Source organism: Pinus tabuliformis, chromosome 2_1, assembly GCF_031772625.1.
Source record: "Pinus tabuliformis cultivar Carrire ecotype Pingquan chromosome 2_1, CPIR1, whole genome shotgun sequence".
NCBI classification, from domain to species: domain Eukaryota; kingdom Viridiplantae; phylum Streptophyta; class Pinopsida; order Pinales; family Pinaceae; genus Pinus; species Pinus tabuliformis.
The window spans coordinates 912,438,613-912,457,896 of NC_142299.1; the positions used below are offsets into that span (position 1 = coordinate 912,438,613).

Below are 19,284 nucleotides of genomic sequence, written 5' to 3' on the forward strand. Positions count from 1 at the left end.
TGGGCACATGAATCACCCCACCACCCCGCGATTCTCAGAATCGCCCCATGTGCCCACGTCAGTGAAAAATGTTCCCTCTCCAGATGATATCATTGGACCAGAGCCATATTACTTCAAATTCAACAAATTTGGGTGTTTATGTGCCCAAATTTGACAGATTGGGCGTCCGTGTGCCCAGTAGTTATAATAATCATTATGGTGTGATATTAATTTTTTTCTAAGTTGAGTTGTTAAGTGTGATTTTCTGAAACAGATTTTTTTTTTCAGATTTAATTTGTTTAGAATTTAGTAAGATTTATTAACATATAAAATTTTACAAGTGAATTTTTCACAATTATCTAGAATAATAGTAAATCATATTATCAAAAACTAATTTAAACATCCTAAATTTAAATTTAAATTTAAGTACAATAAATCACTCTTTAAAACTACTTCAATGTAAATTTATATTTATTTAATTCGATTTAGTCAAAAGTTCTTCATTGCACTTACCTCCACTCGACCCGTAGATATTTATTTCGAGTACTTAAACCTTCATAAATTTATTTGGGTTTATGGGTTATAAGTTTGTAACTTCCAAGTGACAGTTACATAGTACAAACTGCTGGTCACATCACTGTGACAACTTGTATGCATGTTATCTCATGTGTTGTGTTAGTGTTATATGGTTTAGAGTTTTTTAAGTATATTTTGTTGGTTGAACTTATTTATAAGTTGGTAGGAATTTGTTAAAATCACAAATTTCAATTGTGAATTTTTAGTTAAAAGGTTTTAAATGTTTAGTTAAAAAGTTTTAAGGATTTTGTTGAATCTATATATAGTTAAATATTATATTTTAAATAATGAATGATCATGATTTAACCAAAAATGAATTCTTTGACTACATAATAGTTAACCAAAGTCCTTTATCCAACTTTTTTGTTTCCGCCAATTTACTAACTTGCATGAACTTCTTAATGGAAAAAAAACATGCATGAAAGTTCTAGTTCATAATTACATTCCCATTGGAGATGCATAAAAGGAAATAGCTTTTCTTGTATTCTCAAACATATTATCATAATTTGTAATCTTACAGGTGTGTTACATGTGTGTTATATCTTGTGATCGTGAGTTATAATTGTGAGTTTCTAGATTACTATCTTTAGCTAATAAAATCCACTTTCTTAGAGCATGAATAGGCCTAATGGTTAAGAGCATGTGTTTCCTTCTAAGAGGTCACGAGTTCAAAAACCAGAAGGGGTTAGAGCAGGTATGCCTTCGTAGACAAAATAATTAAATCATTGCATGGAGGTGGGTCTCTTGTCCCACAAACAAGGGGGTCTCATACACCAATTTGGTGTCTGGCTTGGCTATGACCTTAAAATTGGATAATAATAATAATTAGGATATAGATTGTTAGAAATTCATAATCTATAAGGGTTAAAGCATGGAGTTGGGTTACACTTTTTGGGAAGAGATGGCACGTTTGGGTGGAAAAAATAATTGCTCGATATCGATTGAGCCTTTTTTAAGCTCTCAATCGAGTCGTTTGAGCACTTAAACAATGTAACCCAATGTTATTTAGGAGCTTGATTTAGCCATGTCTTTGCAGTAGCCAAATGAAGGAGATTGGGATTTGGATTCATTTTCTGGATCAGGTAAGTTTTATTATATGGAATTGAATTTCAATATGTTATTTATTAAATTATATGTCATTGTACTAATTTACTTCATTATTTCTTTTGTGCTTGATAATTAGGTAGAACACTAACATGTTGCCTTCAAAAAGGAAGAGATTGCATTTCCATTGAGAAAGATACAATATATTGCAATTTTATTTAACAAAGAATTAATGCTCTTTAATTTCTTCCAGATGCAATGAAAGAACTTGGGCTGAAGAAAGGGGACTTTAGTGAATCACATGTGGAAAAAAAGGCAAAGGAACCCCAAACACCATTACACGGAATGATTGGAAAGGCATATATTGGGAGATTCGCAGACATCAAAGATCCATTAGAGGAGGAAAATGAGCAAAATGAAGCAGAAAATATTGTGGAAGAAGACAATGATGAAACTCCAGAGGATGAAGAGTTTGGATTACGTGACATTGTTGATTAAATTTAAGTTATGCTTGGAAATCAAGCTCATTTTTGGAAACTATTAATTAGTTATACTTGTAATGTTTTGACTTTGACACTTTATGAGAAGAATAAGCACTCAATTAAGGTTGTTATGTGTTCAATATTTGTATTATGTGATTTTCGCATTCATTTTTATGTTAATCATTATTTTTTGAAAAAAAACAGTGATTATTATTATTTTTTGACATGAAATTCATAAAAATAAAACTATTATTTAACCATTTTTAGTTAAAACTTTCCTATAAAAATTGTGACTTTGACATGCTCTAGCAAAAAATTACAAAATTTATCAAAACGTGTAGTTTTTTAGTTATATTTATGTTAAAATGGGCATTTTTTTGTCAATTGTTAAAAATTATTGTTTTTAAGAGACAATTATTTCATTTGGATTGAAATATTAATTAACGATGTATAAATATGTATAATATCGGAAATTCAAAATATCGACCTTCTTCTTTAAATATGCAAAACAATAAAAACCTTACTACAAAAAAAAAATTAAATAAAAACAAGAAATTATGAAGAAGCAGACCACTTCAAAAATTATTAAATTTAGAAAATAATTATTTACATTTCATACATTAGAAAATTTAAAGTAAAAACATAGGTCTTTTAAAAAAATGGCCTAATGCAGAATTACCACTTTTTTAAATCAACATGAAAATCACTACCATTCTAAAACGTAATGTACATAAAAAAATTTGAAGAGCCAAAAACTATGCTCTAAAAAAGATGTGTGTTCTGCGTCACCCCTTTTCAAAATTGGGTCACTTTTTTGCTATCTCTACAAAATGGGTAACAATATCAATTCTCATTTCAAAGTTTACATTATTTCAAATATTTAATGAACAAGCCAGATGTAAATGCTAGGATTATAAGATGGTTGTTTTTATTACAGCAGTTTGATCTAACTATTGTTGATAATCTTGGTAAGGAAAATGTTGTTGCTGAATTTCTATCTAGAATGAATCTGCCTATAGCTGAAGAAGGAATGGTGGATGACCAGTTATCAGATGAGCATCTGTTTGCTATTCCAGTTCTCTCCCCATGGTTTGATGATATAGAAAACTATTTGGTATCAACACAGTTCCCACCAAACTTGCCCTCCAAAGAAAAGAGCAAGATAGTCAGGAAAATCACCCCCTTCACCTGGATTGGGAGCAATCTGTTCAAACTTGGCCCAGATCAAATCTTAATAAGTTGTGTAAGGGAAGAGGAAGTCTTCGACATCCTTCTGACCTGTCATGATGGGCCTTGTGGAAGTCACTTTGCAGCAAAGAGGATAGCATTCAAAGTGTTGCAAGCATGCTATTATTGGCCTACTCTTCATCAGGATGTGAAAAAGCATATTAGTCAGTGTGACCAGTGCCAGAGGATGGGAAAGCTTACTCCAAGAGATGAAATTCCCCTATAACCTCAAGTGACTTTCGAGCCATTTGACAAGTGGGGCATGGACTTCATTGGGCCTATGAACCCTCCTTCAAAGAAAAAACAACACATCATTGTGTGCACTAATTATTTGACTAAGTGGGTTGAAACCAAGGAAATTAAGGCAGCAACATAAGAGAAGGTGATTGAGTTCCTAAGGGAGAATGTATTCTACAAATTTGGGTACCCTAAAGAGCTAGTCATAGACCAAGGCATCCAGTTTACCTCTAGCATGATTGAAGAACTGCTTAACCATCAAAAAATCAAGCATTGGACCTCCACTCCCTATCATTCACAAGCTAATGGGCAAGTGGAGGTGACCAATAGGGCCTTGGAGAACATCTTAACCAAGGTAGTGAGCAGCAATAGGAAGGATTGGGCAGAGAGATTAGTTGAGGCCACCTGGGCCTATAATACAACATGGAAGACCACCACTAGATTTGCACCATATGAGTTGGTCTATGGGAAAATGGCTTTGTTTTCCATTGAGTTTGAATATAACACATTGAGGATGGCAACCCAACTACATTTGGATCTCAGTCATGCACAGAAAGAAAGGTTTCTACATTTAAATGGCTTGGATGAATTCAAAATGCACAGAAAGAAAGGTTGCTACATTTAAATGGCTTGGATGAATTCAAAATGCAGGCCCTCCTACATACAGAGATAGTTCACCTTCAAAGGAAGATCTGGCATGACAAACATATCAAGGAGAAGCAATTTGAAAAGGGAGACTGGGCATTCTTATATGATTCAAGGTATAGAGACTTCAAGGGCAAGCTAAGGACAAGATGGATCACACCTTATGTGGTGGAAAGATGTCATGACAATGGTTCAGTGCAAATCAAAACTATTGATGAAGAAGCCATTCCATTGCTAGTTAATGGACACCGATTGAAAATGTACAAGAGGTCTTTATCAAAACAAGAATTCATAGAAAATATCAATAAGACAGTGATGATGGTGGAGCAAGTTGTAGCTCCTCCCTCATCAGGACACTGAAAAAGAAAAAAGAATAAGCATTCAGGTGAAAACCTCCATCAGGCACCTACGTCCCATATTTGGGTTGAAAACCTTGTGAGGGCGCCCAAGGATGAGAAGAAATGAAAAAGAGTAAGAAGATCTCTGGGTGAAAACCTTCCTTAAGGCGCCCAAGGCAGATATCTAGGGTGAAAATCTCTTTGAGCCAGCCTAGGTGTTTATCAAAAAATATATAATAATAAAAAAAAGAAAAAAAACATAATTTTTATTTGCAGGTGGGTGAAAAAGACACGCAAGGAGCAAAGAGAAGATCTAAAGGGAACCCTGCCTCACATATATTCATCTCCTCCATTCCTTACCATTCATTCCTCCATCAATTCCATTGTTTTTTACTTCATTACTTTAATTTGACGTAAAGATTGCGTTTTCTACAGAATCACCTCATCTATTACCATCATCCCTGCATCCGCACACACTCCTACTCCCTCTGTCCATTCATTACAACATACTCACAACACCAGCCAACAACATGATCAATAAATTCTAAGGGAGACACAAAACATTGCCAAGTGGTAATCCAGGAGCTCCACAACAGTAGCAGCAGCATCATATCTTCAGTCACAGACACCTCCAAAAGCCAAGAAACGCTCAGAAGACAGCATAGGAGGAAGAAGAATGACCATCAGCAACACCTCTGATCTTTGACAACTGTAACATGGCATTAAGACCACAGGTAAGTATCCCACTCACTCACTCATATGCATCATTTGATCAAAATTTGTAAAGGTTAAGAGGTAGTTGGTTTATAAGTGAAAAGGTGGCAAAAAGGAAATTCTTTAATAAGTCAAAAGAGAATGCAAGAGTCCATAGATACAATGTTATTATGGCAACCATTTTAGAATGCTTGAAGAATTAAGATTCGGGGTAGAAACACCAATTCACCAAAGACTCAGCATACCCTATTTCTTGATGCAATCACTCATAGACTCCAACAGCAAAGTAAAGGAAGGAAATTCCTAGCAGTTAGTTCACCATGACCTCCAAAACCTCAGGACCCCCATAACATGTCCAATCTTTAGAAACTTACCAGCAAAGGATGAAATCGAAACCCTCACCTATGATGTTAGTCCTAGTGAGGAGAAGGCAAAACAAGAAGAAGAAGATACAGAGCTAGATGGGGATGAGATGAATGAAGAAGAAACTAATACAGAGGAACATGATGAAGCAGAAGAGAAGGAGGATGATGTTGAAATAGCAAGAGGAAGAAGGCATTGAAATAGAGGAGAAATAACAACAAAAGGCCATCTAGTGTAGGATTCCAGCTAAATCCTATGCTCCTTACCTAAGAAAGCAATGGTTGCAATTTTAGATTAAAACACCAGCACAAAGGGGCACCATGTTGTTGTTGGGAAAAGTATCCAATACGGAATGACCCTATCCCACTCTAAGGGTGATAGTACCTCAGCAACAATCAAAGCAAAGCTATTTGAGATTACTTCTTTATGAGATGTAAGAGAGGGGAGAAAGAGATCCACTAACCGATGTCTTCCGCTAATGATTGATCCAATCTTCTCTCTTTGCTGCTTGCTCCCAGCTCCTTGCTCTTTTACTGGCCCAGCTACACCAAGATCCTGCAAAATCACAAGAAAGGGAAACTACAAGAAGCATACATTCATAATTGATTCAAGGATTAGAATAAATCAAATACACAAGTATAACAACACATCATTGAGACACATGCATATAGAAGAACCGCAAATGCTTTATTAATGGAAGAAGTAAAGTTGAGGAAGTGATACAACCATAAAAGGCCCAATCCAGCATCACCTCCCAGCAGAAAGAAATCTCCTCTTCACCTCCTTCAAGAAAATCACCCAATAGTTCTATACTCAAACCAACAGCACTTCCTTACATTCACCAGATTCCAGCCCCCTTAGACCTCATGAGAGAGCTCTATATATAGGAGTTTTGGAGAAAGGATGAGTCAGCTTGAGGCTGGCATGAAGTTGACTAGTGTCCTCTCCCACTTTAGTTATTCTTCAGTTCTTGAGTCCACTTGGAGGTTCTTGCTTCCACTTGGAGATCTAGACCCTCTTACTCATCAGTAGGCGAATTCTCTAATCCAAGTGTCATTTTGGAAGCTTCCTGGGCATTGACACCTTGAGGAATGACTGTGCCACTTGGCCAAACTCGACCAGCGCAGGTAGCCTTCTTTGCAGTTGACATTCAGCGCAGGTACACAGTGGAGCAGTTGACATTCAGCGCAGATACTCAGTGGAGCAGTTGACATGATCCAGAATTAGCTTGTTTTTGAGTGTTTTCAGGTGGAGAACTGATATTCAGTGCTGTGGTTTGCTGACCTTGTTCCTCTAGGGGTAGGAACAACATGTTTAGGGACTTTGGATCCCTTAGATTATTGACATTTCATGCTTCATGCTTTTAGGCACAAAAATGTCTATAACACATGCCATTTCAGGACTGCAATTAGTTTATTGATCTTTGTGATCAAAGTGCACTAGAGCATGGGGCCAAAATGGTTGATTTTTACTTACACAACATGGCCTTCACAGACATGAATATTTGGAATCCTCATGCTGAGCTAGGAGATGTACAATTAATGGCTTTGGCATCATCGATGAACCATGAGAAGTCAAGGGCTACAGAGATGAAAAGAATATTGGCCAGAGAGAAAAATGAACCTCTTTTCATCAGAGCTAAACAATCAAATGCCATGGCCCTAATCATCACCCACAATCTAATTGCAAATGATCCTCAGCTGGCACCTAGATATCTTGCTGCCCAAGAGCAAGCAATTTCACATTTTGAGGATATTTTTAGGCTACTAAGAGATGATAACATACATGTCTGCTAAAGGAGATGTAAAACACTACCACACAGCTTGAAGATCAGAGAATATCACTCCCCTCAAAGGTTGAGAGAGGCACTCAACAAGACACCTATGTATAAGAAATCAATTCAAAGGTTGAAGGTCAATTGGATAGGCCTAAAACTCAGTTCACCACTACTCCTAGAGATGCTAGAAGGGAGAAAAGAAGAAGAGGAAAAGAGGTAGTGGGAAGAAGTAGAAAGGAAAGCAGGCTTCTATGAACAAGAAGAAGAGACCACAACAGAAGAATGACATGTCAGAAAGGCTACTAGATCCATGAAGGACATGGACATTGACAAAGTTGCTTAGAGGATGAGAAACACTTTCAATAGGGGGGTGATGTTGAGCCTCATCATTGGGTAATTATATGGGTTGTAATTGGCCTTAATTCACCACCTAGCTTAGTCAAACCAAATATTCTCACAACTTATTGCATATTTTTTATTATATTTTGTTTATGAGATGAGTTAGAGTTGGATATTTTGCTTTGTGGTCTAATGTGCATGTAATGCGGGAATAAAGGATAAAAGCAAGGAAAAGTGCATGAATAAAGGAATAAAGGGTAAAAACAAGAAACTGTGGCGAAGACCTTGGTAAAAGCTTGAATGCAACAAGGGAGAGTAATTATAGGAGATAAATCCTCCTCATTTACTACCCCTCCATTCAAATATTCCTCCATCATCGAAGTGAAAAAAACCATCACTTTGAAGACTAGAAGACAGTTGAGCAAGTGAAAGTGACAAAAACCAGTTTATCTTGAGCATGAAGCCTAGCCTCCCTAATGGGAAGGAAGTCATTGGAGACTTCAGATGTATAGATAGAGAGGCTTAAAACCTTAGTAGGATTCAAACTTCTATTGTAAAAACTCTGCTTTATTTCTGAGTGTTATGAAACCAGCTCAAGAAAAGATAGAAAAGAAAGATCAACGCCTTAGAATTCAGCCTCTTCGAGGGGGAAACCTCCTTTACATTACATAAATGAACAATTCTTGGATGTTACAAATGAAAATACCTCCTTTCTATATATAGGAGTCTAAGTGGTCCCAATACAATCAAAGCCTACATAACAATAATATTGTAGGGCACAATAGTAACAATGGTGGGCTTCTATGTGGCATAATAGTAACAATATGGGCACTACATGGGTACATCAATATAATAAGTGGGTTATACTAATAACAATAAGGGGTTACACTAGTAGTATAGGGGCCTAACATGCCCCTCTCCTTCAAAAAGCGTTGTCCTCAACGCTTGAGTAGTTCTTGATGCTTCTATATAAAATTCTTGTCCTCCCATGTGGAATATTCAGCCGGTAAGTTCTTCCACTTGATAAGATACTCTGAAATTGATCGATTTCGTAGCTGTCGCGTTCTTGTTTCTATGACTGCTCCAGGTTCCAATATGATTTTTCCTTCCTCTTCAATTTCTGGTAATATTGCTTGAATTGGGATCTTTTGCAACTTTTGAATAAGTGGCCATACTTCTTCGTTCTTCTTCCATTCATCCGTTGCTTCGTTTATCCAATTTGGTTGGATAATATAAATAGCACAAAACAATGCTTCCACATCCTCATCCTTGAAGCATCTTCCCATTTGGTAAGGTCGCCATTTTTTAAGTGCATGTAGTACTGCCAACATTTCCTTCTCATAAATAGCTTGCTTGAGATGTAGCAGTAAAAATACCCAATCACTCACATCAAAACATTTTTCACTACGATGTTGATCTACCTGTTGTTTAATTTGATTTTGCACCGAAGTGGCGTTATCCTTTAAAAGTTGGAGAACTTGCTGTTGATGCTCGATATGATCTTTCTCTACTTGAACCTTTTTCTTCTTGATATGTCCTTCTATCTTTTGAGGAGTGGTAATTTCTTCCAGTCCTTTACAAGATATGGTCGAATTCATTTCTTGATGCTCGATGTGATCTTTCACTTCTTGAACATTTTTCTTCTTGATGTGTCCTTCTATCTTGATAGTTTGAGGAGTGGTAATTTCATCCATTGAATTACAAGATATGGTTGGATTCATTTCTTCTTTCTCGATGTGATCTTTCACTTCTTGCACCTTTTTCTTCTTGATATGTCCTTCTATCTTGAGAGTTTGAGGAGTGGTAATTCTTGCCAATGCTTTACAAGATATGGTCCGATTCATTTCTTCTTTCTCTAGGGTGGTGTCTTGACGTATATCCTCTTCTTTTGATGTTTCTTGATCCTTTTCTTCCTCCTCTTCATATTCTATGTAAAATAATTTCTTCTCAGCACACCTATGACCTTTAATGCATTTGCTATCACAATTGTAACAAAGCCCTTTTTCTCTTTTTTCTTCCAATTGTTGTGGTGTAACCCTTGTAGGTTGTGGAAGGCTGGGAGAAACAACACTTCCATCTTTATAGTTGTGAGGGGTATGCTTCCTGGTTTCCATAATTTTGCTTTCCATTATGTCACAAAGCCCTTTTACTCTTTCCAATTGTTGTGGTGTTGCTCTAAAGAAGGTGTTGCTCTTTATATCCTCATAATGTGCTATCATTTCCTCCATGAAAATTGACCACGTAACAAGTTTTTTACGAGAACAAAGCCCTTTGTACCATAAAAATTGATCTGGTTCTAAATACGAAGATGCAATACATACCTTTTGTAACAGTTGTACACCATGTATATCAAAATATTGCTCCATCTGAAGTATCCAATTTACCGGATCCTTGCCATCAAACTTCCTCATCTTGCTTTTTCTTTATTTTAGGAGCTCTACCTTGAAATGACTATAACTCTGTACTTTCGGACCTTTAAGTTCTGAACTTGTGATCTGTGGTAGCCCTCTATGTCCTCTTTCCAATGCCACAAGTCTGATCCAAATTGGATTCTCCAAGAAAAAGTTATGCACAATCTCCCGCAGTGACCTAATTATAGACTAGTTCAGTGGAGCGAAATTGTATGAAGTGCCACGTGTCACTGTTTCAACCTTTTACTCTGAAAATATATAAACCGAAACTACAGTCCGTCCTATTTCTTTACCTTCTTACGCAATTTCAATCCGATGCTCAGAAAGAAAGTTATGACGATTTTCCCCAAGTCACCTGTTTTGAGTGTAATTCAGGAGTTTGCAAAAATACCAACTTCCGCAGATCATATCTCCAAAAATATCGCGCGAAAAAATCTGAAATTCAGACTCACGGTTCAGCGCCAATTCTTCTCAAATGGGTTTTTTTTGCGACTTCTGAAACGTCACCGAAAAAAAGTTATAGCGAAAATGCCACGATGACCTGTTTGGAGCAGCGAAACCCTAGAACCCAAAGCTCTGATACCAAATGTTATGAAACCAGCTCAAGAAAAGATAGAAAAGAAAGATCAACGCCTTAGAATTCAGCCTCTTCGAGGGGGAAACCTCCTTTACATTACATAAATGAACAATTCTTGGATGTTACAAATGAAAATACCTCCTTTCTATATATAGGAGTCTAAGTGGTCCCAATACAATCAAAGCCTACATAACAATAATATTGTAGGGCACAATAGTAACAATGGTGGGCTTCTATGTGGCATAATAGTAACAATATGGGCACTACATGGGTACATCAATATAATAAGTGGGTTATACTAATAACAATAAGGGGTTACACTAGTAGTATAGGGGCCTAACACTGAGTTGCAAGAGATTTGTGATAGTTGTTCTATAATCCATGGCTTTCATAATGAGAATGAATTCTATTTAAGCTAGTTTTGAGTTAACTCAGAGGGCTGAAGCTCTTGGGTTAGGGCCCGACCCGAACAGCAAAGCTCCTCTTTATCGTACATGTATGCTAGCATAGTTTCCTGGTTTTCATTGTTCATTTGTTTAAGTAGAATAGCTTCCTATTTCTGTTCATTTTCTTAAGTAGATTCATGGTTTTCTATTTATTTGTTTAAATAGCCGCATTTCCATTACAACAATTAACACATATGATTCATGGTTTTTTTTATTTAGTTTCTTTAATAGCTGCATTTGCTTCAGTTTACTTCCATTTGTGCCTCCTTTTAGTTCACAGGTTAGTTAGAGGAAAAAGATCACTATCAGGCTATGCGCAGGTGTCTCGGCCTCATATCCTCCCTCTGGGACCATGACTTAAGGAAGGGACCCATCAGCAGCCCCAAAAACATAGGTTTCTGGTTCTCCCATGAGCTAGGGAGTTCGCTGTTTGATGCAGTTATTTGTTCACCCGCACTGGTTTTCTCTGTCATTTTCTTTTAAAACTGCCTTTAGCACGTTCCTCATGCATCGTTTCCTCACCGTCCAATTCATTATTTTCTCCAAAATCTTCCTCACGTGGAATCGACCACTTGCTTTATGAGCCTTAATATCCATCGTTGATCTGACAGCTATCACTTCATCAGGTCGCTAACTAGCTTGGCTGATCTCCACCATTGATCAGCCCCGCCTGATCAAATGGATATCGTGCAATCTCACGTGGATTAGTGCACGAATGTTATCCACCTGAGAGAATGCGAGAAAATTGGTTTTCTCATGCTATGTGTCACATAGTAAGGCTAATCATGTGAAATTTCAGAATTCCGCTTACTGCCTTGAGGGCGCGCGAGAAAATACTTACCGCCTTAGGAACCCGCTCCATCATTTCCACACGTTTCTATTTCCCATGATACGATCTCCACCATCCATCTCTTGACTTCACCCGCACGATAAGACCGCAACCATTCATCACACCTATTAACCTCGTCCGTCCATCTCTTGACTTAATCTCCGCAATTAGATCTCGGCCATTCATCTCCTGTTAACCTTGTTTGTCCATCCACTGACTTAATCCCTCGTGATATGATCTCCACCATCCATCTTCTGTTCGTTGATCAATCCAATGGTCCCTATGCGCTACTGCATCCTTACGTCCTCCTTTCATTGATTTCAACCTCCAATTTCTCTTCCTCTTGAAAACCAATTTCCCTTAAGTTTCTTTGCTTACACCTTAGTATAGTTTAATACTTTTTACTTCCACAACTTAGATAGCAGCCTTAGGTTAGTGATTTTTTTAGAAATTCTGCTTACCATAGTTGCTTAATTTGTTAATTAAGTTATGGTGTGGTTTATCATTACATGTTGTTTTCTTCGATACTGCATTAGAAGTAGCTCTCCCTTAGGATATATCTTCTCTTCTTCCATCAAAGAGTTAAGCTTCTTCTAACCCTATAGAAGTCTGGCTTGGAATCCCTGGGGTCTCTTGCCAGATGAGCAGTGACAACAGGTAGTACCTTCACTTCTACTTGTGCATCTAGCACTGTCACCTCCAATTTTGTATGAAACCCGAGTTGATAAGTAAAGATGGTAACCATGGGAGTTACAACATTCTTGTTGCAATAGCTAGGCTCATCACTCCCTATGCCCTGTAATCTAGCATGGGGGTGATTGGGAAGCAAGAAAGACCACGATGTTTTTGAATCTATGGTTGGGTGGGTAAGCCTAGTCCCTAACTCAGTTGCCCATTTTATCTGAGGTAAGAACTTATGATTGAAATGTGCATTAAACTCCCGGTCAGATTCAAGGTATGAGGCATAATCTTTTATAAGGCAATGCATATCACTAATTATACTAATTGATAGTGCATGAATTAATTTGATGGTTGTAAGAATTCAGTTACAGGCCTATGAGTTAAGTCCTAAAGCATATGTAGGTACAGTTTGTGAGTTAGATATACATTGTTTCTTGACATGTTAAAACCATTATCACTATGTTCTGATAATTATATCAACACTATACTGCAATAAGTAATGGAAATTTGTAATGTATCCTTGTTTATTTCTATCCTAATTGTGACATACAATAGTTGTAGATACTGTATATCCTGAGGTCTACCAGAAAATGCAGACTTGGTAGCAAAATTTTGGGGACTCACATCTTCTGTTTTGCAGTTGGTATTTTTGATCTCTTTATCGAACAATGATTTTTGTTATCCAATGGTTTTACCTGCTAGCCATCAACCATTATAAGAATACATTTGGTTGGTGACATCTTCAGTTATGGACTTGAGGAAACAATGTCGGCTACTAATTGTCAAATTGTAGTACGTCGGCTGAGATTCCTGCTGAATTTTTTTAGCTTGAAATTGTTTCATGCACCTTAATCTAAATGTCAATTATGTTACGCATAAGTGTACCTTCTTATGTGTTTGTTTGCTAGATCCCCTTAACCTATAGCTAAATTCACTTTACCCTTAGAATGAAAGGAACTTGTATTAGTTCTGAATTGTAGTCATAGTTCTAAAGGGGTTTTAGTTGTTTGATTGGTTCCTATGAACGATAAAAATGTACAGCCATGGACCATTTCTTTTGATTCCCGATTTAGTCAACAAAAATTTCCTTATTCATATGTTATGTCAAATGAAAGCAATTCTTGAAGGGCACTCAATATGATGCATCATTCTTCATACCATTCTGTGTTGCATTCTTCATTTTTTGAAATGGTATTTGATGCCATATGCAATTAGGAAAGCCATCAAAATCTAAGCTTTGAACTTACATTAGCCTTCCTGGGTTATGGGATTCCATAAGGGACAACTAACAATTTTATCCATGGTACATTGATTCGATAGGAATTCTTTTCAAGTGATACCATTTTGTGTTGCTTTCAATAGTTTCATAGTTTCTTGTTTCATTTGTCACTCTCATAGGAGTAGCTTTTATTACCCCTTATTTCAGTTCTTTTTCCATTGATTTTTGTACTCCGAAATCCATCCCTCAAGTTGTTTGTGGAAAGTGGTTTTAAATTCTTCTAAGTGAAGAACTTTTGAAGAAATAGCAGAAAAATGAGAACACATTGAGAAATAGATGCAGGAATAAAGCTAGTGGTTCTGGGCTATAAAGGGGAAGACATAGTGAAAATTTGTTGAAATGGCATTTGATGCCAAATGTAATGGGGAAATCCATCAAAAACTAAGCTCTAAACTTACAGTGGTTTTTTTGGGTTCTAGGATTCTAGAAGAGACAATTACCAAGTTTATCCATGGTACATTGATTCTATATGAGTTCTCCTTGTCAAGTCATATGGGTTACACTGGGTACTATCTATAATCCACTTAAAATGGGCAGTTGGATCATTGGCCATCATTGAAATTTTAGCTTATAGGTGACACTAAATTCTCACTATTTTTCTTTGTGAAGAAGTATTTCCTTAAAATCCTTGGAGTGATTGTTCTTGTCTATTATGAGTGGAAAGCCATCATATTCTTCCCTCCCCCATGATGTTCCTTTATAGTACCATATTCTCCTCCCATTGTAGTTGTGTGCCAATTTGCAGCTTATCGAGGTTCTCAGTGTGCTGGTTGCTCTGCTTCTATGGCCATTCATCTACTTGTACCTTTCTCTGTATTCTTATTTGATTTATTTGGGACGACCCATCTACATTTGTTTGAGGGTTGATGACAGCACCGATTTGTCTCTCTGCATGCAAGTAGGAATGGTTCTTTGATTAACTATATCACAATTGAAGCACAATCTTTACCATTAGGGTCAACTAGTCACATGATACTTACAAATTAGGGTTTCAACCAATTTATTGCTGAGGCTAAATTGTAGCTATCTTTTGGCATTTTCAAAATTACATCACAATTTTGAAAAACATCGTGCAAACTAAGGGGAAACATGGGATATCAAATAGCTAAACTAATTTCTAATAGTGTGTCCACCTTTCAAGCTACTTTTGAAGTGTAAAACCTTGTATTCTTATCACTAAGCATTGCAATATTTGCATCTAGTAAACAAAAGTTGAAAGTTTGTATTTTTTTGTTTCCTAGCATGCAAGAGCCTAAAACCAAAAGAGAAAACAAAGTTGGGAGGTCGAAGTCAAGTCTTTTTAGTAGTGATGATTCGACAATGTTTGATCTTACCAGTAACTCCACTATATTTATCTTGTTTTAATTAAGGTTCCTACAATATTCCTTATCTAGGGGTTGTCAGTTTCACTGCATCACTTATTTTGAGTTGTTTTTAGCTTATGGAAGTACAACAGGTGGGTTGGCACTTCAGGATTCAATTGTGCTTGGGCAGCTTGCCTCAATTTTTTTTTAATTCTTTCCATTAGACCTTTGACTTGTCACATCTTTTCTTGTTCAAGATGGAGCAATGGCAACATCATTCCTCCTTACAGTGTATTGGCCTCTCTTTCTCCTTACAGTTGGAACTTGGGATAAGTGGCTCCTCCCTGTGATGTTTGTTTCTCTCTTCCCTCTTTTCAATAATTTCATTCTTCTCTTTGCTCTGCTGGGGATCTTTAATTCTGTATCTATTGCCAGATGACATACCCCAAGTCACAAATTGATAGTTTCCCAATTATGTTGAATGTATAGAGGCAAGAAATGCCTAATCTCTGTAGTAGTTTTGTTCGACCCACTCTTGTTTGTCATCTCAACAAACATTATTGTATATTTCATAATAGAAAGAGGCAAGGTTTTGCAATTTGTTAAGGGGATTCCCAAACTCATTTGAGGACATGTAGATTTAGGATAAACTTGTCCTTCTCAACAAGTTGCTTTTGAAGTTTAACAGTGGTAATTTCTTCATCAAACGTCACCATATATATGCATAAATAGTGACATTCATTGCAATGGAGGCAATCAAATAAAGGTTGGTATGGATGATTACTTAAAGGATATGACTACCATGGAGACAATGTTTTTAGATGCACTCCATAACAATGAGATAGGGGATGATGTTCATATCACTGATACCTTTTTTGAAAGCCGAAAATATTCTTCCATCACACTCCCTTTGGACCTAGTGGCTAGTCAAAGTTTAGCTAGCTGGGAACAACGATGTTAATGTACAACTTGAAAGAAATTTTTTGCATGTGGAATGCATGTTTCTTGGAAATATTGAGGTAAATGACCATGATCAATTCCATTAAATTTTGAGAAATCTTGTCACATAATCAATGATAAAAATGATCGTCCACCAACTATAGGTTATTTAAACATAAGATTCTTCTAAATGATAAGGTAAAGGTTATTTAAATATAAGATTCTTCTAAATGATAATGTCTTACCTGTAGCTACAAAGAGGCAAAGTAGTTATTGAAAATGTTGGGTGTTGAGTACATATCATATCATGCATGTCCGAAGGATTTTAGTAGTTATTGAAAATGTTGGGTGTTGAGTACATATCATATCATGCATGTCCGAAGGATTTTATTCTATATAAAAGAGAATATACAAACAAATATCATGCATGTCTGAGGGATTTTTTTCTATATAGAGGAGAATATGCAAACATGTCCAAAGGATTTTATTCTATATAGAGGAGAATATGCAACAAAGAGATACGTGTGGGCATGACATGTACCATAAATAAATAAGAAAGAATAAATCACATTGTCCTGATTATGCATTTTTTTTTCTGGGTAACAAGCTCGCACAATATCCCTTGTGAAAACAATATATCTATCATATCACAATTCTAACTGAAGTGACAGTTATAATACTTCCACATCTCAAATTTGTAGTTTCCAAAATGAAAATCATAATGGGGTTCAGAACAAAATTACGCAATAATCTCAAATAGTCTAGTACCACCGTACCAATTAGATCAGTTATTAACTACTAATTCATAACTAAAAGTATAGTAATAAGCCTATGAATCAAAATTCAGCAGCTTATAAAATCAGTCAAAATAAATCCATATCGTAACAGCTCCCTCTCAGCTGTAGCAGGATCTTGAGCTTATAAATCGGTCGTAATAAATCCATATCGTAACAGCTCCCTCTCAGCTATAGCAGGATCAACACCATATCCAGTTAAAGGAGCCTGAGGAGCAGGGGCTCCTAAATCAGGTAGACGTAAATCCCTTCCACCTCCATATCGTAACAGCTCCCTCTCAGGTATAGCTGGATCAACACCATATCCAGTTAAAGGAGCCTGAGGAGCAGGGGCTCCTAAACCAGGTCGACGTAAATCCCCTCCACCTCCATATCGTAACAGCTCCCTCTCAGGTATAGCTGGATCAACACCATATCCAGTTAAAGGAGCCTGACGAACATAATCAATACGTGCTGCACGTCTCGCTTCCTCCCGATAGCGTAGCATAAATTCCTCTCGGCGCAATTCTTCTCGACGCAGTTCCTCTCGGCGCAGTTCCCCTCTTAGGAGTTCCTCCCGACGCAGTTCCTCCCTCATCATCTCCTCCCTGAATTGAAGCTCCCTAGAAAGCTGAAGGTCAACTTGAACTCTAGGTTCAAGAGGGGGGGCCTCCACAGGAATGCGGGGAATTTCAGGGCGAGAATTAAAGAGCTCCGTAAGCTTTTTCACCTGTAAAACAAATAATTGTCCTAATTAAAGAAGCCATCAAATAAATATGTCGAGCAGTTTCATTACAAATAATTAATAGATAGATGATACCTGTTGAGGATTGAGTTCAAACCGAAACTTGTTCTTCCCATCATAGTTCTCTTTGATTGCTCTCTTGAATATGTCTTCAGAAAGCGGCGAACAATCCCTTTGAATACGGAACCGCACCTGCACAAACATTCTTCATTTAGAAAATGCTCATCTCAAAAGAAAACTGATGTATACGAAAGATGCAAAGACACAGTGAAAGGTTACCTGTGCGGGGAATGGCCTTTTAGAACTCCGGAAAGCATCTGGTTCCAGATTCATTCCTCCAACAGACGCTGCCTTGTAGATACCATACATGAGTCTAAGGTCAAAATCATACAAGAAGAGCTTCATTCCGGGCTTCACCTTTTCTACAAGCTCCTTTTTCTGCGAGTAACCGGGCTAGGGCTTGCAAGCTATCGCGCGCCCCTTGGGCCGCCGCGTCTTTGTCTCTGTTCTGCTGCTACTGTGCATAACCATGGAGCCCTCTGGGGGCTCGGATCTGCCTCCTCCCCCCCCGGAGGTTTCTGCCTTCAAAGAAATGATCGCACAATGCAATAAGCGCCCTCCCTCTGTGAGCCAACAGAAATTTGTGAAGATGGACACCATCCCCTCTGTCGCCCTCCCCGAGGAAGAAACCTGTAAAGCTGCTCTAAACCTAGCTGAGCGCGGCCTCATTGGCCAGTTCACGGGCCTCTGGCGCTCTCCCAAATCGGTGGAGGAGTGGACTCAAAGGAACTGGAAGCCGCTTATCAAAGAGGGAGTTAAAAGCTATTTCGTTGGCAAAGGTTTCTTCGTCTTTGTCTTCGAAAGTGCAGAGGACAGAAGCTTGATCTTCAGGAATGGCCCTTACTTCATAGGGCCGCAAGGTCTATACCTCAATAAATGGTCGCCTGATTTTGATCCAGCTCAGAATGTTCCTACGGCCGTTCCAGTCTGGGTACGCCTCCCCCATCTTCCTCTTCATTGCTGGAATCCTAAGTTCCTCCGGATCATAGGCAACGCCTTAGGCAATTATATCGATCAAGCCCTAAGGAAAGATCAATACTCCTGTGCCCACATTTGCGTCGAAGTAGACCTAGAGGAGGGCTTACCGGAAGCCATCAATCTCAAAGTCGCAGGATGGACCAATGTCCAAGAGCTAGACTACGAACAGATCCCATTCAAATGCAGACACTGCCATGGCTACGGGCATTTTGCCAAACACTGCAAGAAAAAGGCAAAAGATCTTCCAGAGAACCAAAAAGGAGAGCAGTGGACTCTAGCCCAAAAACCCAATAGGAAGGGCACCGGGAAAGGCCCCCTGAAAGAGGCTCCAAGCAGTTCCAATCACACCCAAGGCAAAAATCCAAATGGCAAAGAAAACAGTCAGAAAACGGTAGCTACAACAAACCAGGAAACCCTGGAACAGCCTGGATCTCCCACCAATATTCAAGATGGAGGGGAAAAGACACTTCCCGAGGCCACCCAAGGAAGCCCTTCAAACCCCTCATATGCAGACGTCACAAGGAAAAATCCTATTGACAGT

The 19,284-nt window shown here is 37.8% G+C and overlaps 1 protein-coding gene across 1 annotated transcript in view; it reads right to left on the minus strand.

Moving 5' to 3' along the window:
- Nucleotides 1-17,105: 17,105 nt before the first annotated feature.
- The window catches only part of LOC149203608 (uncharacterized), a 40,209-nt gene continuing 38,030 nt past the window's right edge, over nucleotides 17,106-19,284 (minus strand). The window contains exon 4 of the mRNA XM_089401932.1: nucleotides 17,106-17,561. Coding sequence (XP_089258058.1) covers nucleotides 17,106-17,561 — 456 coding nt within the window. The remainder of the gene's footprint in view (nucleotides 17,562-19,284) is intronic.